A 25,240-nucleotide genomic window follows, 5' to 3' on the forward strand; every position below is an offset into this window, starting at 1 on the left:
TGTTAAAATATGCAATAGCCATCCCCGAATTCCTCTTCAACAGTGGGAAACGAGATGGTGCTTAAAGCATCAATGTAGGCCTGTGTTGTGAGAGTTCCACGCAAAAAAACAAGGGGTGCAAGCCCCCTCCATCAAAAACACGACCAAACACCAACGCCTCTGAATTTTACTGTTGGCACCACACAAGCTGGCAGATGACGTTCACCGAGCATTCGCCATACCCACACCCTGCCATCGGATTGCCACATTGTGTACCGTGATTCGTAACTCCACACAACGTTTTTCACTGTTCAATCGTCCAATGTTTACGCTCCTTACACCAGGCGAGGCGTCGTTTGGCATTTACCGACGTAATGTGTGGCTTATGAGCAGCCCCTCGACCATGAATTACAAGTTTTCACACCTCCCGCCTAACTGTCATAGTACTTGCTGTGGATACTGATGTAGTTTGGAATTCCTGTGTGGTGGTCTGGAGAGATGTCTGCCTGTTACACATTACGACCCCCTTCAACTGTCGGCGGTCTCTGTCAGTCAACAGACGAGGTCGACCTGTACGCTTTTGTGCTGTACGTTTCCCTTCACGTTTCCACTTCACTAGCACATCGGAGACAGTGGCCCTACCAATGTTTAGGAGTGCGTAAATCTCGCTTAGAGACATATGAGACCAGTGACACGTAATCAGCTGACCACGTTCGAAGTCCTTGAGTTCTGCGGAGCGCCCCATTCTGCTCTCTCACGATGTCTAATGACTACTGAGGTCGCTGATATGGAGTATCTGGCTTTAGGTGGCAGCACAATGCACCTAATACGAAAAACGTATGTTTTTGGGGGTGTCCGGATACTTTTGATCACGTAGTGGAAGTAGACAACTTTCCTTTAAAACAGGGTACACCATCGGCGCTAATCTCTACTACAGAGTGTGACGTGAGTTTGTGAGAGTTTGTGGGCCCTTGGATAATCGATGGTAAAGCGAGATTCAGCGCTACACTACGATGAAGCTAGCTTTTGAAGTAAAGACGCGCTTTCCCTACTGCTACTCCGAACGATGCTCTCCTGCTGATTCCGAGAATATGTCTGTTGGGCTCGAATATTAGGAAAAGAGACATCTTGTAATAGGGCAAGAAAGCCAAACAAAGAAGTGTGCAGGATAATGAGTGCAAAATCAAAAAGTTCGCATTTTACCTATCACAGAATGGATCGGAATCTTCAGAGAGTAGCAGATTTCTACATTAATTTTTTCTCAACGTTTGGAGACTTCAGAGCTAAAATTTCTTAACCTCTTCGGGCAGGATGACACATTGCTTGGCTGACGCTGGAGCGTATGTAACGTATATGTGTGAAGTTTTAAAGCCAGTTGAAATAATTCGTGCCGTAGCTGCGTGGGCAGTGTGAGGCACATTTTTTTTTGAAATTGTATTATTTGCTAAACTGCAGCAGTTCGTGGTCTGCAGGAGGTGAAGACGCTGGATCCCAGAGCAGCACTGAGTAAAGAAGATATTCAAACGTGTATGAATTCCTAAGGTACTAAACTGCTGAGGTCATCGGTCTCTAGACTTACACACTACTTAAGATAACTTATACTAAGGACAACATACAAATCCATGCTCGAGGGAGGAGTGGAACCTCCGGCGGGAGGGACCGCACAATCCGTGACACGGCGCCTCAAACCGCGCGGCTACTCCGCGCGGCCAGTAGTGAATAACAAGTAGACATAGCACATCTTGGACAATATTGCTACCTCAATATGCTTGAAGGCAGACAGCACTTCACCAGAGATTTAACCATGCAAGGATATAATACACTTCTTACAGTCAACTCTTCGTGCTCGTGGAGCTAAAGATAATATTCTACAACCGTTTGCTTCAAAGTTCATTTACGTGTTTCCAGAAACAGTATCCAATAATGGAGGAGCGACTCTACTGCAGCAGCCCTGAAAATAAAAATATCAAATCCATAAAGAATCTTTTGTCTTATTAAATCTTCAGCTTCCATCATTATCGTAGATAAATTTGAGAGTCGTGTGTCTCAAGAAAAATTTAATTGTTGTATTATGTTCTTTCATTTGCCGTAAAAGTTTATTTTCATTAGAGGCAGATGACACATCAACAGCAAAACTGGTGCTCCAGGTATCTCCTGGTAACATGTATTCCTCTTTGCAGTTTAAGCTTCTGTAAACATCTTCTTGGACGTCTGACAATGGGTCTGGTGGTGTAGAATCTCTATGCCTGTGCCGTCTTTCAGTTTTAAACTTCTCACCACCATTACGAAGTCTTGGTAGTGTAGATTCCTCTGAAACCAGGTGATCAGCTTTCTCAATAATCTACGAAAAATGAAAGTGGTGAGCTATGCTGACAAAAGCACTCTGTTCATTCAAGACAGGTTCCCCCTGAATCGAAGTACAGCTGAAATCGTTTTGAAAGCATTAAAAGCCTAATAACGGTGTTCTTTCAGTGCCAACTGAAATGTGGGGGAGAACCAAAAGTTGGCTGGGGCCTGTGATCAATTTGCTAGTCAAAAACTCGTGCACAGCCTTCGCTTTGTGGGCTGGCTTTCGGTGATAGAAGAGCAACCAGGAACCTCGTTGTTTGGGTCGAATTCGACGAATTCTTGCTCACAAACGCTGGAGGACCCAAAAAACTCGATGTTGCCTAACTGTTCCACTGCAATTTTCCGACACGTATCAGACATGTATTGCTGTACTCATGGCCAGGAGGCCTGCAGTAGCGCTTTGACTTTCTACACAGCTGTTTTTGACACATCAGGGATCGTAACGCCGCTATGCCCCACAAGAAAGCATTGCAGTTTGGAATTTCACACAGGCAGTGGTAACGAACTGGGATACATTGTGAATGCCAGACGAATCAAGGAAGTTCTTTGCTGGATTTGAAGACATACGGAAAGATCGAAATGACTAGTGAATTTGGGGTGATGTTCTTAAAAAGAAGTGGACATTCATATTCGGCGAATTTCTCGTTCATGATAATGAGTAAGAGAAACAATATCAACAGTTTTAGCAATATTTGTTGCACTCTGATTATTTGGCCTGACAAAAAAGTGAAGTACCGAGAAAACAGTCACATGTTAATGTAACTTCATACACGTAGGCACCATCAGTGGGTACGTAAATGATTAATGTTGCAATTCTTATTGACCGGTAGAACTGCACCACCGTTATGCGTGTTTAGTGTTGTTACCAGGACTGGTAGAGTATATAGGGGCGTCAACAGCATTCGATTTTGAGTAATCACCGTGAACGACACGGAGATGCAGCATACTCCTGTGAGACGACATTATCGACACCTAACATAGTTCGAAAAGATACTCATTGTGGGTTTCCATTTGGCCAGTTGATCGAATCGTGCAATTTTTGGAGCATTCAGATGTGACACTGGCATGAGAATGTGAGGACTGGCATGCACGTCGTCAAGGTTCCAGTCGACTATATCTGTGCATCACAAGGGAGGATCGCCATATCATGCATCAAGCATGTCATAACTTCTTCACATCTGCACCTGCCATCCGAGAACCAGTGATGGGCTGTCTCCAACACCGTGTGTCATCCTGCACCACTGGTCCGAGACTAACAGCAGCCGGACTAGGGAGTTACCGTTCCGTTCTATGCCAAGACTGCGTGCCGGCCGCGGTGGTCTCGCGGTTCTAGGCGCGCAGTCCGGAACCGTGGGACTGCTACGGCCTCAGGTTCGAATCCTGCCTCGGGCATGGGTGTGTGTGATGTCCTTAGGTTAGTTAGGTTTAAGTAGTTCTAAGTTCTAGGGGACTAATGACCACAGCAGTTGAGTCCCATAGTGCTCAGAGCCATTTGAACCATTTTTGAACCTAGACTGCGTGTGGAGTGGTGCCATAACCGAGAAACGCACTGCTGATGACTAGTGTCGCATTGTGCACACAGATGAATATCGGTTTTACACTACTCCTGATGACCATCGTCGGTGTGCATGTTGGCGACCACCTCTAGAGAGGTCCCAGTCTTCCAGTGTTTTGGAGAGGGGCAACGTTTTTATCCCTGGCTGGTAGTTTTGGAGAGGCACAGAGTTTTTATCCCTGGCTAGTAGTGACTGAGGGAACTCTGACAGCACAGTCGTACATCATAGACATCCTACGTCCCTCGTGTCACAGACCGTGGTGTCACTTTTCCAACAGGACAATGCTCGTCCAAACGTGATACGGAACTCTATGAACTGACTGCGTGATGATAAGGTACTCACGTGGCCATCATGATTCCCATCTAAGTTTGCAATAGAACTTCGCGGAACCAGCTCGGGCATCAACTCCCTTCCAGTGCCAGTATCCAGATATCAAGCACCAATTACAATAGCTGTAGGACAGGTTGCCTCAGGAGAGAATACAACGGTTTTATGACAGTCTTCCCAAACTAATCAATGGGTGCCTCCATTCCTGAATGAGTGCAACTTCACACTACACTGAAGATCCAAACAAACTGGTACACCTGCCTAATGTCGCGTAGGGCCGCCGCCAACACGCAGAAGTGCCGCAGCACGACGATACACGGACTCGATTAGTGTCTGAAGTAGTGCTGGAGGGAAATGACACCATGAATCTTGCAGAGCTGTCAATAAATCCGTTGGAGTACGAGGGGGTGGAGACCTCTTCTGAACAGCACGTTACAAGGCATCCCAGATTTGCTCAATGATGTTCATGTCTGTGGAGTATGATGGTCAGCGGAAGTGTTTAAACACAGAATAGTGTTCCTGGAGCCACTCTGTAGCAATTCTGGACGTGTGGGGTGTCGTATTGTCCTGCTGGAATTGCCCAAGTCCGTCGGAATGCACAGTGGACATGAATGGATGCAGGTGGTCAGACAGGATGCTTAGTACGTGTCGTCTGTCAGAGTCGTATCTAGACGTATCAGGGGTCCCATGTGATTCCAACTTCACACGCCCCACACCATTACAGAGCCTCCATCAATTTGAATACCATGGATTCATAGGGTTGTCTCCATCCCCGTACACGTCCATCAACTCGATACAATTTGAAAAGAGACTCGTCCAATCCGGTAACACTTTTGTAGTCATCAACAGTCCATTGTCGGTGTTGACGGGCCCAGGCGAGGGTTAAAGCTTTGTGTCGTGCAGTCATCAAGGGTTCACGAGTGGGCCTTCGGCTCCGAAAGCCCATATCGATGATGTTTCGTTGAATGGTTCTCACACTGACACTTGTTGACGGCCAAGAATTGAAATCTGCAGCAATTTGCAGAAGGGTTACACTTCTGTCACGTTGAACAATTCTCTTCAGTCGTCGTTGGTCCCGTTCTTGCAGGATCTTTTTCCGGCCGCAGCGATGTCGGAGATTTGATGTTTTACCGGAGTCCTGGTGTTCACGGTATACCCGCGAAATGGTCGTACTGGAAAAATCCCCACTTGATCGCTACCTCGGAAATGCTGTGTCCCATCGCTCGTGTGCCGACTGTAACACCTTGTTCAAGCTCACTTTAATCTTGATAACCTGCTATTGTAGCAGCAGTAACCCATATAACAACTGCGCCAGACGCTTGTCTTATATAGGTGTTGCCGAACGCAGCGCCGTTCTCTGCCTGTTTACGTACCTCCTGTATGTGAATACGCATGTCTACGCCAGTTTCTTTTGTGTTTCAACGTAATATGGGGGCTCATACTGCCAAGTTCTTTGTAAATTTGACTCTATGTTGTTACTACTGAAACAACATCGCTTCTCTCTGTACCCCTTCGTTTCCTCCTCCATCTCTGCGGGCTTCACTGTTTTTGTCAAGCTGTATTTCACTGACATTTTAAACTAAGATCACTATTTCGTATTTTCTCCATTAGACTCCAATTACAAGAAAGATACAGTTTTACATGCTCCTACTCAAACTTTTAACAGTAGCAGTAACGTATTAACGGTGGTTATACCAGTCATTCTTGTGTTGTTTCTTTTTCATCTCTATTTAACGATGGTAGAGATAGAAACTACAAATACACCTTTCTAGTTCATCAGTGTACTGGGAACAGTAGATTTCGCCATTACGGCATTAGACTGGCAGACCATATAAACTGGCACATTTGTGGTCCGTTGAATTCATTAGCGTAGATGTCTTCCTTACTTTTGAATACAAGAACTATCTCGTCTGACAACCAGAGTATTTTATGTTTATGTGCTGCGTTAAACATTGTTTCTTATCCTTAATCGCTTCTTTGAAGTATGGGTTCAACTACAGGTGTTGCAGTCCGATGCAGTCCGATTTCTGTCAGGTGAGTCTTTAGTTTAAAACAGAAAATATTCAAATATTCATGACTTGAGAGAGCTAGATGGTCAGTAAATATCGCCAGCGAACTGAGGAAAGAAACGAAGTGTATGATCAGGATCTAAAGGGACAGGTAAAGCTATGCAGGGTTAATTTCATGACTGCCACAGTGTTTCTAATATAATTAATCTCACAAGTAGATATTTAATAATCCATAACATCCAGACCTGTCACTTCATACTATCTCCTCTTTCTTCACGTGATGGAACATCCTTCTAACGAATATGAGGAGTAGTCAAAGAGTTTTAATTATAAAGTCGGAAAAATAGAGATGCATAATTAAAAATTTGTTTGTTGGTGGGTACAAGTTTGCTATCTTTGTTCACAATGAAATCACAGTGCCACAATACTGCAGCATGCCGCTATGGTAGTTAAAAAATAGTGGCGCAGTCCACTGACACTAATTTCCATTTAAATGCGCGATTATTTTCGAAACAAACAATCAACATAATCTCCAGCTCGACTAAAATATCGTCTCTCCCACCAACTGCAGTATCGTTTGCAATTCGTTTTCTACCTTTGAAGAAGAAGAACATTGCTGCAACAACTCATTTTGAGTTGGTAGATGTGTACGGCAACAATGAAGCATCAGACGATACAAAGATAGGATGGCACAAACGGTTCCAGTATATCGTCAAACTAGTCTGAATGACGAAGAAGGAACAGGCACAGCGTCCTTCGGCGAAGAACCGTGAATCGGAAGACAGGTGCAGGTTCTGGTGCTCAAACGTCGGCGTATCACAGTCGATGTGATTGTACGAAAAGTGAAAATCTGTCATGGATCACTTTTCCATATCTTGCAAGACATTCTGAACATAACAACGTCCACCGGTTTCTGCGATTGGTCACACACATTCAAAACCACCCCGAATCGGGGTGGGGGGAGGGGGGCGGGAAACGTTGCAGATGTGTCTGGCCAATCAAGAGACTTCTTTACTCATCTAATTACCATGGACAAGTGCTGGGTGTATCACTGTGACCTGGAGACAGAGGATGAAATCAAGCAGTGGTAACCTACACTGGAAAAGACCAAACTCCAGACGTCCTCGGGCAACTTGATGCGGCAAGTTCTTTTGAGAGTGCTTTGATATGGTGCAGGTAGATTATGCTCGTAAGGGACACTCCATCACAGTACCGAAATTTCTACCACGAAGAATCGGGGGAGCTGCCCAACGGCGAGTTTTTACTCCACGATAGCGCCTCAACTCATTCTGCGCAGCGCACTGTCCCACTCTGTTCGTTTGCGCTATCAAATTTTGCCTCACACGCCCTTAATCTCCTTACATGGCACGAAGAGTTCTTCCTCGTTGCTTGGACGAAGAAACCATTGCGTGGACGGCATTTCCAGAACGACGGCGTGGTAATTATCGAGGTGACATGTTTCTTGAACAGCCAGATTACCGATTTCTACAACAAAGTCTTCGCCAAATCATTTATCGTTGGTAAAAAATTGTCGTATTAGAGAGTAAATACGTGGAGCAAGGATAACATCAGTACCAAGTTTCATGGTGATAAGCTGAGTTTTTTCGAGGTGATAACTGAAACTTTATGGCTATCCTCGTATCTTACGGGTGGCAAAAATCTCCAACCTCTTGCCGTGAACTGACTGGACCAAAAGGCGGCAATATCATAATTTTGAAGAGGGAGTGTTTAAACTGGTATCAAGGAACAACTTACAATTAACGCTACGTGCTACCTAGGTTTAAGTCGTATAAAAGAGGTAATGGCACTGCACCAATGTGGTAAAGCAGGTGAAGGGTTCTCAGAAGGTTGCGAGGAGGAAAATACGTGATTTTTCACGGTCTCCAGCGAGGTTTCCATTTCTCATGTTCAGAAAGAGAGCAGTAGCCTGTTTTTACCGATGTCCAAGTGGAAATTTCCGAAACGTGGACTCAAGGGCCTGTTTATTGAAGTAAGCAGATTGCTGCCCTAGTCATTATTTCTTTAGCAAATGAATTTGCGATGGCCAGCAATGAGTCGCTGGGGATCCTGGGGAGAGGGAGTTGGTGGGGAGGGCAGGTGAGTTAATGGGCAGAGGCTAAGTGTGGGTGATTAGCGAGCGGCGCGGCGACACCGCCGGCGTATAAAGCGGCGCGCGCCCGCCAGCCCGGCACATTAGCTCGCGCCCACCATGTCCGCCGCACACGCGCAACCCATGACCAACGGCGACGCCGGCCTCGGGCTGGACGACTGCCCGTCTGCCACCTACTGCCTGAAGCACCCGCGCTACACGTGAGTACCGCGCCACCATGTTGTCAATCTGGTCTGAAGTGTCCTACATCTTTGGAACAAAAATTGTTACCATTGCAGCGCACTCGCGCTGCAGCAGCGGATTTCTCATTCAGAAATCGCATTTGAATGTTGCTGATTTGTGGGAAGATTATTATGCCTGGCGTAAGAAGGAAAAAAAAGTCTACTGGCACGTGTCGAAATCCGACAACAAGATCGCAACCTGTTGGGACTGCAGTTTGTCGTTTCTCGATTTTGCTGCTCCCATTGGACAGGATCCCACTACTGCCACACGAATACGGAATGATGGGTTCTGGAGTGTTGTAAACGCCATGCAGGATCTCAACGGCCTCACGCGACTAGCGCCTGAGAGGAAAGACATAGGCTTTACTCCACCGTACAGGGTCATACAATCACATCACGTACCTTAATCCAGGAAATGGGTATCTTTGCACCAAGACACCTATCCACACGGACAGTGACACATCTCTAAAACCAAGGACTGTCGGCACAGAGATCTCTGTTGCAGCTTTACTTATTGCGGCAGCAAAGAGAAGGGCGCCAACAATGGTGCATCCAGGAACAAAGCTCCACAGTCGATGAAGATATCAGTGTAAGGAGGCTCCGACGTGAAGGAACTATGCCAGACTGAATTCGTCATAATCATATGGGTCAAGCACCTGGCGTGATGGCATGGGTTGCAACTGCGTTGCCCGTAATTTAGACAGCAGCCGGTACATTTCTGACTTGTCTAGGCTGCTGGCTGTTCGAGATACAATTGACGTTAACGTTGGATAAGGTAATGTAAGACCACATCTCGCCCGTGGCGTTCTGACCCATCTCAATACACAGGGCGTTCGACTGTTACCCTGACCAGCAAGTACTTCACACCTCTGATTCATGTGTTGCTGGAATGCTGGCACAACACAATTCGCCAGCCACTATATGGCCGCTGAACTCTGTCACAGAACTGAAGCAGTATGAAATGTACCCATACCTCTCACACAAGCTCAGTTCGACTCTATACCCGTTCTGGTGTGGTCACTGTTGACGTCAGAGGTCTGAATTCTAAATTTCGTACCGTGAATATCATCAAATCACCTACAGATTTCTCGCATTCGGGAGGACGACGGTTCAATCCCGCTTCCGGCCATCCTGATTTAGGTTTTCCGTGATTTCCCTAAATCACTCCTGGCAAATGCCGGGATGGTTCCTTTGAAAAGGCACGGCCGACTTCCTTCTCCATCCGTCCCTAATCCGATGAGGCCGATGACCTCGCTTTCTGGTCTCCTTCTCCAAACAACCCAACCCCAACCTACAGATTTAATCATATATTCTTCCGACTATGCCGTGTAGGCGTAATAAATAAAATTTCTTTATTTAATACGCATTATAGCAATGGCTATGGCAAAACACTTTTCTCATTGGTCAGATTCTTCATACGTTTCACTCGTTATAGCAGACACTGAGGTTATTTTCTCATGATAGGTTTTCAGCTCCTTGATCACTGGAAGTCAATAAATTCTTCAATCATTTTTCTTATCTTATCTGTCCAAGTTTTGAAAAGTCTGTTTTGGTCTGATGGTGGACAACGATTGCTGCGTATGACTGTATATGTAGATGTATGAGTGTGCCTATCTGTTTGTATGTTTGTCGTCTATAGAGGCAACTGTAAAGCAATCTTTATCCTGAACATGAGACATGATTTTCTCCAAACGCACCGTTAATGAATATGTTATTGTTGGAGTCATCTGTCTGAAGACTGGTCTGATGCAGCTCTTCTCGCTAGAGTATCCTCTGCAAGTCTTTTCATCTCTACATAATGACTGAGACCTACATCCACCTGAGTAAGCTTACTGTAATCAAGCCGTGGTCCTGCTCTACAATTCTGGCCTATCCCTTCCCCCACAAACATGCACAAGTTTGTTTCCATTACCAAACTGACCATCCTTTGATGGCTCAGGATATGTCCTATCAACAGACCCCTTCTTTTAGTCAAGTTGTGCCATCAATTTATTTTCTGTCTAGTACCTCTTTTTTAGTTGTATTACCTACATACTTTTCAGTGTTCCTCCATAGCACGCCATTTCAAATACTTCTATTCTCTTCTTGTCTGAAGTGTTGATCGTATACGTTTCACTTCTGTACATTTCATGCAAATACCTTTAGAAAACACTTTCTTAACGTTGCACTTTACGGTCAGTATTGATTCATGAAACGGAAAAAGTAATAAGTAGTTGACATTTCTTTTATTCCCAGTGATGAATTATTTTCCACTTTCTCAGTCTTTCGCCATCGTTCGCCTCACAACGTGGGTAACAAAATGGAAACTACATTTGTCGACTACAGAACTTACAAGTCAATCAATAGTTCATGCACAGCAAACTGAAACAAGGCTTCAGTTCATGGGAGGATGACGCCCAGAATATAACTTAAGTCAGTTTCCCTCTCGTGTGTTTCACTCATACACTCGTGCACAGTCAAGGCTGAAGAAATCTTCCTTAGATTTCTACTCAGTTCCAGAGCAACCGAGTTCTTCATCGGAAGTGAGGCTCAAGACTGAGGTGCAGTCCTCTCCTTACCCCCACCGTAAATCACCAACGCTGACGTACTTGAAGTCCAAACAATCCTTGCGCGAGGAGCTGCACAGAGCAACTCACGCCTGCCTTTTTCACAAACAAACAAAATTTGGGGTCAAGTCTCCTTCTCTATCGGCATACGAGCTGTCAGGACAAGACTACATGGCAGGAGAAGCCATCTGTTTTATTGTTACTTTTCCACTCTGTCTTCAATGAACTCACCAAGCAATGATTCACATAAATTAATTTTCATTCACTTGCAATTCTGCGCATAATCCTCGTCGCAGAATGAGACACATATGGAAAGATTGTCTTGTCGACAATTTCAGTATCTTTTGCAGTCTTCTCCAGCTAGAAAGTGTGAGTTTCAGAGAGAGCATTAGGCAACTGTTGACTAGAAGAGGGGTTGGATTGGGTTGTTTGGGAGAGGAGACCAGACAGGGAGGTCATCGGTCTCATCGGATTAAGGAAGGACGGGGAAGGAAGACGACCGTGCCCTTTCAAAGCAACCAACCCGGCATTTGCCTGGAGCGATTTAGGGAAATCACGGAAAACCGAAATCAGGATGGCCGGACGCAAGATTGAACCGTCATCCTCCCAAGCTACAAAGTAGTCACGCCTGGAGGCACAGATATATCGGATGTCACATTAAAATATGATATTTCCGGGAGCTCCACATAATTTCTAATTTGTAATTTATTTGCGTGAAACATGTAATTACATGCATAGCAATTAGTAATACAGTACAACAGTATACAATCTAATTTTACTTTATAATAGGAACTTAAGGGCGTTGTCCAAATTATTTGACATAATAATACCTTAGATTTTAGTGTCGACAGTAGGCTATAGAAGTAATGCTCAATGAGCCACGATTTTAGATGTTTTTTGAATATCTCTCAAGTTATTACCTTCAGTTCATTTGGCAGTGCATCGAAGTATTTTGCTCCATTAATATATGGACTGTTTGCTGTTTTTTCAGCCTTCTTTGTATCATATGGTAGTTTTGTACTTGTCTAGTATTGTGATCATGAATTTCTGCATTACGAAATGTATATTTCTTATCTTCTACAGTTAATACTATTGTTTCAAACATATACGTAGAATAGATAGTCAGAATTTTAAATTCTATAAACAACCCCTTACATGATGTTCTAGCATCTTTTTTGCCTAATATTCTAAAGGCTCTTTTCTGGAGTTTAAGTACTCGGTCTACATGAGTTTTGGAAGCCCCTCCCCACAATGAAAGACTATATGCTAGAAATGGATGTATTAAACCAAAATATATCATCCTCATTGTTTGGTATTGACGTATGGAGCTATTCTTCTTAAAATATATAGGCTTGCACATAATTTGTCAATTTTTTGTGTCCATAGTAGTTTGCTATTTATGCATATACCTACGAATTTACACTCATTGCAGATTTTCCCTAAAATATCACTATCTTGAGAATCAATACAAGTTTTCAAATCACCAACATTGAAGGTTTCTTTGTTTTTGTTTTTTTGTTTTTTTTTGTTTTTTTTTGTAAATTGACTTTAGATTGGCATTTTCAAACTTTTCCTTTTCAATATCTATAATTTTTTTTTACCTCTATGCCGAGATTGAGAATATCATTTCCCCAAAAAAGGCCTGAAGTGTCATCTGCATACATTGTGATGAAGGTATTATTTTTTTTACTAACTTTGGGAAGTCATTGACGTAACATATAAAAATGAATGGACCAATTATCGATCCCTGAGGCACACCAAATTTAATATTTCTGACCCTTGGCGTATAACTTTAAAATGTTTCCCCATTATTGTGTGAGACTGAGGTACACTGTCTTCTGGTTTTTTTTATATATATGGTGTGATGAGGTGCAATAGTTGTACATTTGTTGTCATAAACGCTCGTTCGGTGTTGCCAACAATGAAGAGATCACCAGGCGCTGCCCCATAGTCTCACAAACGAGCGTTAATGAGGGACTGGTATTGTAATAGTGTGGGGTAAAGCAGCTTCATATCTTGGAGAGAGCGATGTGTAAGGCGAGAAGTGTCTTCATTGGCATTGGGCTATTGAAAGTTAGTTACACTACCACTGCCTCTCTGTCATGTGGCTGAAGAGTCTACGAGTAGAGCTACTGGAAATTACACTCATCCCTCAAAAGAGCCAAAGGCTGCAATTCGGGTTGCAATTCGTCTCACCTAAGAAGCCCAGACATGTAGTATGGCAAGAGATTCGGTAGACGAGTGTATGAGAGAAATTTACTGTCCAGACTATCAAGATGTGAATAGGCTTCATCCGTTAGAGATCGTCACCGAGAACATGTTCCCGAAATAAATATAATGAGGTACAAACTTAATTATTAAGGGCTTTATTTGAATTATAAGTTTATTTAATTTATTCTTGAATTAAATAAAACACTAAGCATATTACCCTTATCTCTAAATCTATCATATCAACGCTTATTTTATAATACATCCCATGAATAAGTTGATCTGAAGGAAAGGTGAATGAATTACTCAAACGCCTCATATTAAAATCCCCTCACATACTCGTAACCAAAAAATAAATCCATCCGAATCGTCGAAACGCAGTCCAAGAAGTGAAATCTGGTCAAACCATAGCATCTCCCATCAGAACTGAAAAGCTGTGATCCCCGCACAACGAACAGACAACTGCCAGTGTTCGCCCCTCAGCACTATTCGCTAATATGACAAGCACTGAGCAAGTGCTCAGGACGCCTAGTGGGTTGTGGGCTGAGTGTAGCAAATTGTTCTGCGAGGATCGATTGAGATACGCAGATACAGTCAGAAAATTCTTCCTTTATTTCAGAGATTCGGAAAGATGGAGCCAGGGTGCCAGTCTTGTAGGAAACAGTGATGGATAGCAAAAGCTAAGAGGTATTCGAAAGGAATAGTGAAATTTCAGTGGCGAATGCGAATAATACAGGCAGAAGCAGTCTGGCTAAGGTCTTCAGCTCTGTGTTACAGCTGAAACACAATAGAGGCCGTTGCCTTTTAGCAGAAGCAAATTACATGAAAGGTAGTGGCAGGCGTCCGAAAGCCTTCTGCTCTGTAGGAGATGCTAATTACAACAGAGGGAGTTTCAGACGAGTCTCTCTGCAGGCAAAGGAGGAAAGCTGTCACATGTCCTCTCTCCCACGCCTCCTAATTGGTTACTGAAAAAACCTGGGTTATGCTGTGCCTTACTAAGGGCCTGGGACTATTTCTGAGCTTTGATCCATCAGTTCAGCAAACGCATAGCTCCACGTGTAGCTGGCTAGGATATCTGGACAAGGAAAGTACAGCCGTAACGAGAAAAGAAGAGATAATAAAAACTGTTAATTTGTAGTGGACCACGTTGAGATTGACTACTGTGTTTTTACAGAAATATGCGATTTGTGCTGTAATAATGTCAGAGGTGCCTACTCCGTTAATTCGCAGAATGGCCGTCTCTAACCGAGAATGTCTTGTGCACGACGGTGGCCTGTGTGGTACCGTCAGTACGGCGGTCGTGGAATCAGAAGAGCTCAGTCAGGTGCTCGGCTGTTTTTGAAGGTGATGACTCAACAGCGTTCATTGAACCCTAGGCAGCAGTGGTTACATAGCGTAGGATGATGTGTTTGGCCGCGGCCAGGAGTGATTGCCGGGCAGGAGCGCTGCCTCAGTGAAACGGTTGCGGCTGGTGGCCTTGCAGACGCGAGGCTGACGTCAAGCGTCGGCAGGCAGCAGGCGAGAGTGCTGGAGAGCCAGCTGCCACGGAAGTCAGTCAGGAGCGTGGCGCGCTGGTGCTCAAGCCCCAAACCTAACGTTCCTTGAAGACGTCCAGTGACCGGATGACGTCATCCAGTAGGTGGTCCGACTTGAGCCCAGGAAACATGTCTAGCAGGCCCTCGTAGACCAACAGCTAGTGGATGAATCGACTATACGAAAACGAAGGTGGTTGGCCTATGTGGAACCGCCGACTGGCGCGGAGTAAGTCTCGGCTTCGGTAGTAGGCGATGACAAGATATTGACAGGGTCTCAGCGGCGAGTATTCATAGTCGCTCTGCCCAAACCTGTTGTACAGGCCCCCGCACTCGGTCACATACGGGAGCAAGGCAGACAGCACGATGAAATTTCGCTCTCCTCTGCAGCAGACAGCTGTTTCTGTAATATTCCAGCCCTGGCTCGCCACGGGTTGTGAAGTCTGCACAGAGGGTGCTGCCGCGACAATGCCAAATAAAGAACAACCTTCAGACTGTTACTGATCTTAGAGACATTGCCCTATAAGACATCGCTGCTTAACCCTCGAAATACCAAGAGGTGGAGGCGAAGGGGAGCAGGGTGCTTTTGTGCCCATCCTTTGAATATACTCATTCACTCTATATTTTAAATATATGAAAAAATATTTATTGCATTTAATGACTTATGCTGCTACATTCCAAAAATATATTGTAAATTCTTCAGTCACACTCAGCATAAGAATGTAAGTCTTAATAGAATATGTCACTTTTCCCAACGGGTGTCATATTTAATATTTTCAGATTCTAGCCCTTACTTACATATCACTATCTGTTTATGAGTAAAAGTCAACAAAAATTAAAGAAATTTGCATTTTTAATTTTTCTAAGAATGGGTATAAGTTACCACCCCCCCCCACCCCCCCCACCCCCCCACCACCACCCCTCCTTGTCAGTTGCTGTTACAGAGTGCTAAAAGATATTTTCAGGTTCAGGACACTACTAACACATAGGTTAGTGATTAAAAAGTATGTTGTTGATATAAGTCAACAACAATTAGCGATTTTTTATTTTTCCGGTTTTTTAGGGTAGGAATAAAGTACCCCGTCCTTGGTAATGCGCGTTATTGAAAAAGAGTTGGTTAATTACAACCGAAATCAACATTAAAACGCTCGCCCTTGATTGACTGATTAAGTGTGGGTGCCAAGTAGAGGTAGGTGCGCCTCCGGAGTCACCAAGTCTTCACAGTAAGTAGGCGTCAGTCAATGCACCGTGGCGGGTTAGTCCACTGCCGGAATTCCGCCGTCCCATCGGGAGACTGTTGAATTCAGCTTCTCTTGTGAAAGGTAGTTTCGCCAGTAGAAGGCACGATTTTCCAAATCCACATGGCTCTGTTGCACTCTAGGAAAGCGTGGGTTACTCTACGCTACATTCCCACAAACCATGCTGCTTAATCGACCCGGCTATTTGTTTGATTAATAAAGAATACATTCGATTATTCTTCAATGAGTTACATATTCATTTACAATTCCATCTTAGAAAAGTCGTACATGTAGTCGCAGTCTCTTCTTGTTAACTCCAGACGTTAACAGTATTCGTTTATCCGAATGGTGTACGTTCTTCAGTTCATTCATGCTCAGATTTCGACATTGCTAAACCTACAATATGTTTTTAAACCTGCAGCAAATGCGCCAGTCTTTGCACGGTTGTCAGCTGGTCACACACTGACAAACAGACTGTTCTGTGTCTTCACACACACATCTTGGAGGAAATTTTCAACTCCTGAGGTAGTTGTGAGCTCTGTAGCTATTTCTTGCAGATATAGTTGTATTTGAATAAAACGAAACAAACATAGTAGCTGCAAATTGTCAGTGACGTAAGTCAGTGGGGAAAGTTGAAAATTTGTACCGAACCGTTACTCAATAACGGATTTACAGCTTCTGATGAGCGGTTGCTTCACCCATCCGGGCAAGGTCCCTGACCGACTTAAATTTTCAGTTTATCCACACACTACTGACGTAGTGCCCCTGTCCATCGTCCTCAATACTCGAGTATATCACTTATTCCCATAGGAGCTCCAGCGTATGTATGCATCTGCACAGAAACTATCAGTGGCCGTCTCGCCTTATCTACACATGTATGGTGTGTTCTTTCCGATATGTCCGAAAGAACCGGTATCATACATGAATCGTTCTATTTCGTTGTGCATTAAACTACTCTTCGCGGTGCACTCCATGCTACTGAGGCTGCGATCGGTGTTTGACGCGCTTCTACATATCCGAGTATTATACTATCCAACTCTGTGGTATGGCACATTATGCTCACCGCCAGCATCCGAGGCCGAATCGCTAACGCAGCCTTTGTTTTGGTTCTTGACTCGGAGGTAAGCCAGTTTCCATCTTGGTAGAGGAACATTTTTACTGTCAGTGCTTGGCCAGGAAGGGAAGAAGACGGGGTGGTATAAAGATCCTGGTTACCAGTCTTTGGACTATTGCCCTGGATGAAATTTCCAACCTCTCCACAGGGTGTCGTGAAGTGAGGGCATGTGACACTCTAAATAGTGATCCGACCGTCGCAATGGGACGTTAAGCTCAGTGACTCCCTGTTCCAGAGGAGTAGATTATGTGCTGGCGCAAGGTTTCACCCTCTCCCTTCCATTCATCCATAATAACACGGACCTAACACTAACACCCTCTACTTAAGCACTCATAACTCTCAGCCACACGGTTAAGATACAAACTTCGCGTTTCGTAACAGCATGGAGGAAGGCAATGGCAAAACAGCTCCATTAGGACCTTGCCTAGAACGGTGATGCAAGATCCAGGTATTTGCTTCCCTATGCTCATTTTCTGAATATGAGGCTACTTTGACTGACTCTGCTGACAAGTAAATGAAAACCTCTATTAGACACTACACGTCAATGAATTTCGTTATGTTTGAACTTCGTTTCTATTTGAAGCAAGTGATACTCCTCTCCAGCAAAAATATAGCAATTCCAGTTTGTGGGGAAATACTGAATGCAGTTTACTACAACTGTCTTTGCAATTGCATTTTACAATTTTCCCGATGAAGCTTGCCATTGGTATAGTTTGTGGTTCTGAACTGTTTCTCATTCCGTTTGGCTTACAATTCAAGTAAACCATTTTAGAAACATACACAATAACAAAGTCTTCTGTATGAACTTAAATGCCGTTTCCAGGTACACAGTGACCCCCATCTTCAGATTCTACGGTATCAAAAGGGATAACGGCATTACAAAATTAATATCTGTAAATTTTTAACAGTGCCATTTTTAGTAACAAATTCATGCCTATATCTAATAGGGAGCCTGTACTGAACATGCTAAATGTAAGGAAAACATCTGAGAACCAAGGAATAAATATAAAAATAAATTATGGGTAATGCCTTCGCGATAATTAAATGTCTCGACAAAAGCGCAAGTAGAAGCTTACACTACAGGATACAATGTAAAATGACGTACGTATTGAGGAAAGATCTTTGTTGCACAATTTCTTTGTCCCAAAATTTGCTGGTTGCATTCTTAAGATACGTGTAATACATGCTGTTTCAACCATATTCGCAAAAGTCCAATTATACCAGATGTCGATAATCTTAACAGAGAATTCAAAACGCTTTGAACACTAACATCATAGCGTTACACACATGTGATATGAAGTAGTTCGACAAGCTGATTGTTGTTACTTGCCTTAGTACACTAAAATAATTCGGTTTCCAAATCTGATCACGGACCTTTTTTTTTTTTTTTTCAAATCTCCTCCGTTCACAATGGCTCCTTTTCCACCGCATTGTGACAGTTTTGTCTTAAGACTATCATTTGAATGTATACATATATAATGGATGTGTTTTGTATAGTGTAGTGACATCTTTGGGTTGCACGGTGATGAGAGAAGAGGGAAAATGAAACCTTGCTCCTGCACACAGCCTACCGCTCTCGAATGGTACGAAGGGGCCGCCGAACTTGATACCCGTAACCAACAGATCGATCACCATCAGCAGTGTTGCATACCCTCACTCAATAAGAGAACATGTTTGGAATTTATCTAGCATAATGATGGAAAGCTTGGTGATCAGAAACTTCTCGTCAACAGCTCACCTCCCCTAGACAGCCGAATACTGTAGGTGAAACATTCTTCCACCACCAAGATTCGAGCTAGCTACCTCTTAGTCGAGGGTTAGTGCCATCGGCTACGAAGACGGGTATCTTTCAAGTTTATGTTGAGAACAGCAAGATTTCGCGGATCGCAGCCAGGAAATTGGTTTCGTAAGCGTCAGACTAATGATGAGACAACTCAGTTGTTAGTAATTTCTGAGATTTTCACGGTGTAATTGAATGATATCAGGTTTTTGCTGTCTAGCCGAGCTGATGATTCCACTTTTGCACAAAAAGTGGACCACAAAAGAAAATATATTCCAACATTCAGTTGTTGCTTCTAATTTATCACTGAAATGCAGGAAAAAATAGACATGATGTACCATCGGGACGCTTTCGACACTCTTATTTCTGAGCTATGTTTACGTCTGCTGTGAATGATCGAGGACACGGGCAAAAATCCACATATAAACAAAATTGATCTAGAAACACCTCTTTCTTACGAACCTGATAACAAGAACATAAAATGTTGGAGCAACCTTCGATTATTTGCTTTCCAGAATGTTTTAATTCTGTTAGCTGCAGTATCAGCTTTTTTAAGTAAGCTGTAGACTGGTTTACTGAGTTGGAGAGCTTCCGTAAAACGACATACCTGTGGCTCCCCCTCCGCCAGCCTTGTTTGTGATCCTGCCTCACACATACCGGCGGCTGTCGACCTTGACTATCAGTGAGTGTGAAGGAACAACAAGCTTTCTCTCCGATGTTCCCACAGTGGTGACCTGTGTCTTCTGACGCAATGAGTCCAGGGATCAAAGTGCGGGTTAGAAGCGCGTCACGCGCTGTATCCCCGGGATCTAACGGCGCTCGAGCTGTTCACATTCTGTCCTTGCTACTTGGTGAACAGGTAGAAATGAGGCAGTTCAGATATTGGCACTAACGAATACAAATTTGTTGGCTATTTTCGTGATTGTCTGTTTTAAATATAAGCAGCTCAGGACACAAAATAGCAGATATAAATAAGGTGCTGACAATTTTGCGCATACGATCAAAAAGCATAAAGACATCAAAATGATTTTGTTGAACAGATGACTGTTGGAACGCTGCCTACATTCAACCGTGACGGGCGAGGGAATGAAATAGCTGTAAATAAGAATGGAACAGTTCTGTACAATTGACTACGAAAAGTAGATGCGTCTTCTACTGTGAAACATAGCGCTTATTCGACAGATGCTCTCACTTAGAAACTAAGAAACTTTATATCAAAGCAACTCTCCGGGCACTTCCATATGGTCACAAAACGCAACTCTCATGTAATTGCTTGTGGCAATTTCACAACTTCGTCATTCGAGACAAAACTCTGGGCAAGAGAAGCATGGAAGTGAGTTGTTCTGTTCATCGTACGTTTGTGCTCATCCACTCTGCTAGTAAAATATCAACAAAAATACAAGGTAACCAGTCGCCAAATTTTAAGCTTGTTATTTACTGCGCGTTTCGGGGGATTTGCTGTATCGTCAGATGGCATTTCCGATGTTTCTAGGAAACCAACGATTTCAAAATATCTAGAATGCTTTAAATATATCATTTTGATTGCAAAATGTTTTTGGTGGATTAATATGAAAAACTGATTTGAAACTGGTGTGGAATATTGCTGTTCTGTGCGTGTTCTATGTGTTCTTTTCTCGATGACACTGCATTTGAGGTTAACTCAATCACAGTTTACAAACTTCACCAATGATTTTGCAAATATCTGGCGTTTCAAGACTTACAGAGGTGTTAGTTTTTTGTCTAATGATGTGATGTGCAAAGAATGTAAAGTTATATATCAGTGGATACTGTTTTATATATTTTACCTCGCTGTTTCTACATGAACAAGAACTGTGCTTAGTTTCTTTTTCAAAAATGTCAGCCACATAATTAAAAAAAAGAATACACATTACTTCATTTAACTTCTTTTTATGTAAACTGAACCGAATTCTTATCTGATCCGTTTTGAAAAATAATATATGCTACTGTATACAGACGAAGAAGTTATATGATAAGTAAATCAGGTATGTGGTTTTATGGAAGAAATACCTTTCGCAAAAGTGCCTTATTTCTCTTTGGGTTCCACGTCAATCTTTTAATTCAGAATTACATTAGGCTGTTGCTTTGGTGTCTGTATATTTCTAAAACGTAATGTGTAATACAGAAAACTGAAATAGGGTGAACATTGTACAAGTATTTTAAAATTATTAAAAAGATGATTTACAATGATGGCGTTTCAAACTGAAAAAATTCACTATTGTTTCTGTTTAAAGAGATTTCGATGAGAGATTTGAAAATAAGCACTCCATTGTAGTACATGCTAAGTAGCTCCATTGGTTATATAAAGTTTCCTATCTCTCATGAGAACTAGCTCACTTGTACGCAAAGTACAACGACAGATACGGATCTTTATCGCACTGTCCAGGCATCTAGTTTGTTAGATCAACGCTTAGTTTCAACAGTATGCAAACTCAGATAACACTAACGATGGAGCCAGAGCGTTGAAATACAAAGGTGCGATAAAATACAAAGGAAGAAAAACTAAATAGTATAATATATTACTAAAAATTATTTAGAGTACCGGTGAAAATAAAGAAATCAATGAAAGTGTTTCAGAAACACCAGTATTGCATGAATCTGGCTAGCTTAAAAACGTAGAAAGGCACGAGTCAAGCTCTGCACTGGATGCGCAGTGACACTGGATACTGTTCATTAGGACGATAACCAGAGCCATTCACAATCTGCGAGTATTATCTGTGACGAGCCCTGTGTAATTATTGTGGTATTCGTGAGCGAATGGAGGTATGGCGGGTGTGGTGCCAGGATAGGGAGAAGGGAAAGACAAGATCGGCCAGGCGTCGGCTACATGCGTCAAACATGTGGCTGTTGCGGACTTACCGATTGTGGGCCTTGCAACCTGTGACGTCAACATGGTGTTTCCGATCACGAACATTTTTTATTCGTAGGTCTTCCGACCGGCAAAGCAATCCACAACAATGGGAAAGACTCTATCTACCATTTTGTAATAAGAACATCCCTTCACATTTTATCCAGGCTTAGAACTGGTTATGCACACAACACAAGGCTTATTTAATTTTTTATCATTTTATTTTCATTTTTTTTTTTTTACTTTTTTATTTACAGATTTTTTCTTTCTACAACGTTACTGCAACAAATTATTAAACTTCTAGTCTTATGTTATGAATTATAATGTTTAATTCAATTTTCTGTAAGAAAACCAGAGATTTTAAACATCTTATTAAATTCCACAAGTCGTTATAATTTCTTATAATGTCGTTTAACCTTCTGTCAGTATCTATGTATCTTCTCTTCTTTTTAGAAGAAGCGGGCTAATGGTAATTTGTTTAATTTCAGATACAGATTTTACTGCTTTCTCCTTCTGCTTACTTGTTAAGAAGTATGTATTGGAATGTTTTTGATTTATTCAGAGTTTAGTTTCCTATGTCAGTCTTAAACAGCATTCGTGGGCCCGCGTCGACGGAAAAAACATTCCGCATATCAACTGATAGGCTGTACTAGGATTTGTCATCCATTGACTGAACTTTTTCCCAGTGGGCAATTCCTCTAATATTACAATCCATACGTCATAACAGTGTTTATTAGAAGATGTGTCACTGCAGAAAACAGGATGCAAAACAGTCAGAGTTCTTCTCTGTCACAGCATTCCTCCATTAATCCCACTATCCCACATTCATGTTTACTTGCAGAGACATTGTTCGAACTGAAAATAGCAACCAAAAAGGGATGTTTCGAGGAATACTGCTTTCATAGCTTTAATAGCACCCATTTCAAAATCTAGTTTTCAGTGACCACCAAGGCATCTTAATTTTCAATCCAGCAAAAAGTTTTTTATCTGTATTTTGACTTTTTATCTTAGAGCAAAGAAAACAAAACAAAGAAAAATTTCGTCTCCGATTAGATGTTTGTAGTAACGTTGTACCAACTTTCTAACACTCTCGTTATAGAAGGCAGCCGCCATTGCTTTCCACCAATTCTCTACACTGGCCTACATCTCGTTGTCTGTGCCAAAATGTTATCTTCATAGCCAGCGATTCATGTGAACAGAGATGAAATTCAAAGGGAGACAATTGCGGGCTGTATTGTGCGTAATCAAACATTCCCAATTGAAAACGATGCAGGACCATCTTCATTGCCCCTGCAGAAAGCGGCTGAGAATTGTCTTGAAGAATAAAACGCACAACAGTTACGTAATGTTCGCTGCATAGCTTCAGGCGAAATTTCTCACCAGGCCCCCGTACTTGGCGGGAGACACTATTGTTCTAGACATCTTTATGTTCTCCCTGTGTGCTCTGAACTAAAAATAACAACGTAACGCGATTGACGGGTATACTAGAGACACTGTCCAACACACCTGTGCAAAACTTAATCAGATTTTCACTGTTGTTTCCATTTCGCGACCGATCGTTCCTTAGTTTCCGAATAACCTTCATATATACAAGTTGATTCCGTGATGATGTTACAAATTTTCGAGGATGATGAAGAAGGACAAACATATCAGTTTTAGGTAAGAGTCTCTGTACCGTAAACGAAAGAGTCGAAAGTTCTACTCAAAAATTATTCTGATACCTTTGACAATGAAATACGTGTACTGGTACTGTTTTTGTTGAGATTAAAGGGAGGCAACTTTCAGAGGTGGTAGTGTGGACCAAAATAAGGAAAAAAGTCTAATAAACATGGGCTCTAAAGTGCCTACCTGAGGAGCTATGAGCACTTGTTCATCTTCGCTTCTGTGTAACATATCTCTATTGAACTTGTGTTCATAACTCTTAAGGCATGCATTTTAGAACTCATTGTTACTGGGCGTTTTTCCTTGTTTTGGTCCATACTACTACATCTGAAAGTTGCCTATCCGACAATCTTAGTAACAACAGTACCAGTGAAAGTTGCCGATCCTACAATCTTAGTAACAACAGTACCCGTACATGTGTTCCACTGTCAGAAGTATCAGAACGATTTTCGCTTACAACTTTCGACTCGTTCGTTTCTGGTACAGGGACCCTTACCTCAGATTCATACATTTTTGACTCATCATCATCCTAGGAATTCTGTAACACCATCACGGAATCACCGTGTATATTCGCACAGTTACAGACACCGGTGCCTGCAACTTTGACGCTCCGCAGCGTCGTTAGATGACGTTTCCGGACATGGGTTCCTATTCAGACTGTTATGTATTCACTCCCCTCTACAAGTTCTATAAAAGTGTAGCGGGAATTTCAGTACACGCTGCAGAAATCAAACAGCTTAGGCATGCGAAACTATACGGAAACGAAGGCTGTCGGTGAGGGCACTGTGTGACTGATGGTGTCAACTCATCCGCTAATGATGAACGACTAGCGTAAATTAGGAGTGGGGAAGGCCCTAGGAAGAAAATCCACGCTGCAAAACTGCTTGGTCAGAAGTCCTACAGTACGCACTGCACCTGCAAAAGCGTTGGAAACACCGTTGTCGGACAACCCACGTAGCCCTCATGTGATCAGTAGGGCTACTGCCGGTCGCTCCGTCCAACGGATGTTCCAGTTTCACGATGAAGTGGCCAACTAGAGGTTCTCTCTCTGGAGGTCACAGTCACCTTTGAGGATTTCTTGTGTATACTGAATGAAATTATAATGCAAAATGTAAAACCCACGTCTGACAAGTCTTAGTATCAAGAGATAAAAACGAAACATAAGAACTCCACCTGTGCATTGATCCCTTTCAGTGGTGCTACCTCACTATAGGTCAGTACATCATTCAAAGTCTAGTTTCCAGTGACAACCCAGGCATCTCATTTTTCAATCCAGAAAAAAATCTTTCATGCGTATTTTGACTTTTGTCTATGCACAAAGAAAGCAAAACTGGGAAAACTTTCTTCACTTCTGCTGTGCTTCGATGTCAACAATGAATAATTTGAGTTGTTTGTGAATTTCCATGGAGACTGGAAAAGCAGGAATTCTGTTGCAGTACATTTCGAGTATATGTTCCAAAGAATATCAAACAGCACGTCATATTACTATTTTTTTCTTTCAAGACATTTAGTATAGCCATTGCTTTGGTGTTAGTAAATGGACCCGTGGCACTCTAAAGCATTAATGTAGGTTAATCCTTACAAAGAAGAAAACAGCAACCAGCCACTATTAATACTACTCTTTATTTGGGTAAATAGCGCCATTACCGGTTTCGAACTGGCAATTTCGTCATCAGACGGCTGTTCACATGATTTTCAAGATACACTTTACATTATCTCATGTAAAGTGTATCTTGAAAATCA

General features: G+C 42.7%; 1 protein-coding gene across 2 annotated transcripts in view; it reads left to right on the forward strand.

The window, feature by feature from the left end:
- LOC126268518 (glutamine synthetase 2 cytoplasmic-like) overlaps nt 1-25,240 on the forward strand; it is a 413,531-nt gene that overhangs the window by 111,933 nt on the left and 276,358 nt on the right. The window contains exon 1 of one of the 2 annotated variants that reach the window (XM_049973915.1): nt 8,410-8,530. The exons of the other annotated variant lie outside the window; for it this stretch is intronic. Within the exon in view, the coding sequence (XP_049829872.1) occupies nt 8,430-8,530 (101 nt within the window). The 5' untranslated portion in view covers nt 8,410-8,429. Of the gene's footprint in view, nt 1-8,409; nt 8,531-25,240 lie in introns of those variants that run through there. 2 annotated transcript variants of the gene reach the window in all.

This window comes from Schistocerca gregaria, chromosome 1 (genome assembly GCF_023897955.1).
Source record: "Schistocerca gregaria isolate iqSchGreg1 chromosome 1, iqSchGreg1.2, whole genome shotgun sequence".
Taxonomy (NCBI): domain Eukaryota; kingdom Metazoa; phylum Arthropoda; class Insecta; order Orthoptera; family Acrididae; genus Schistocerca; species Schistocerca gregaria.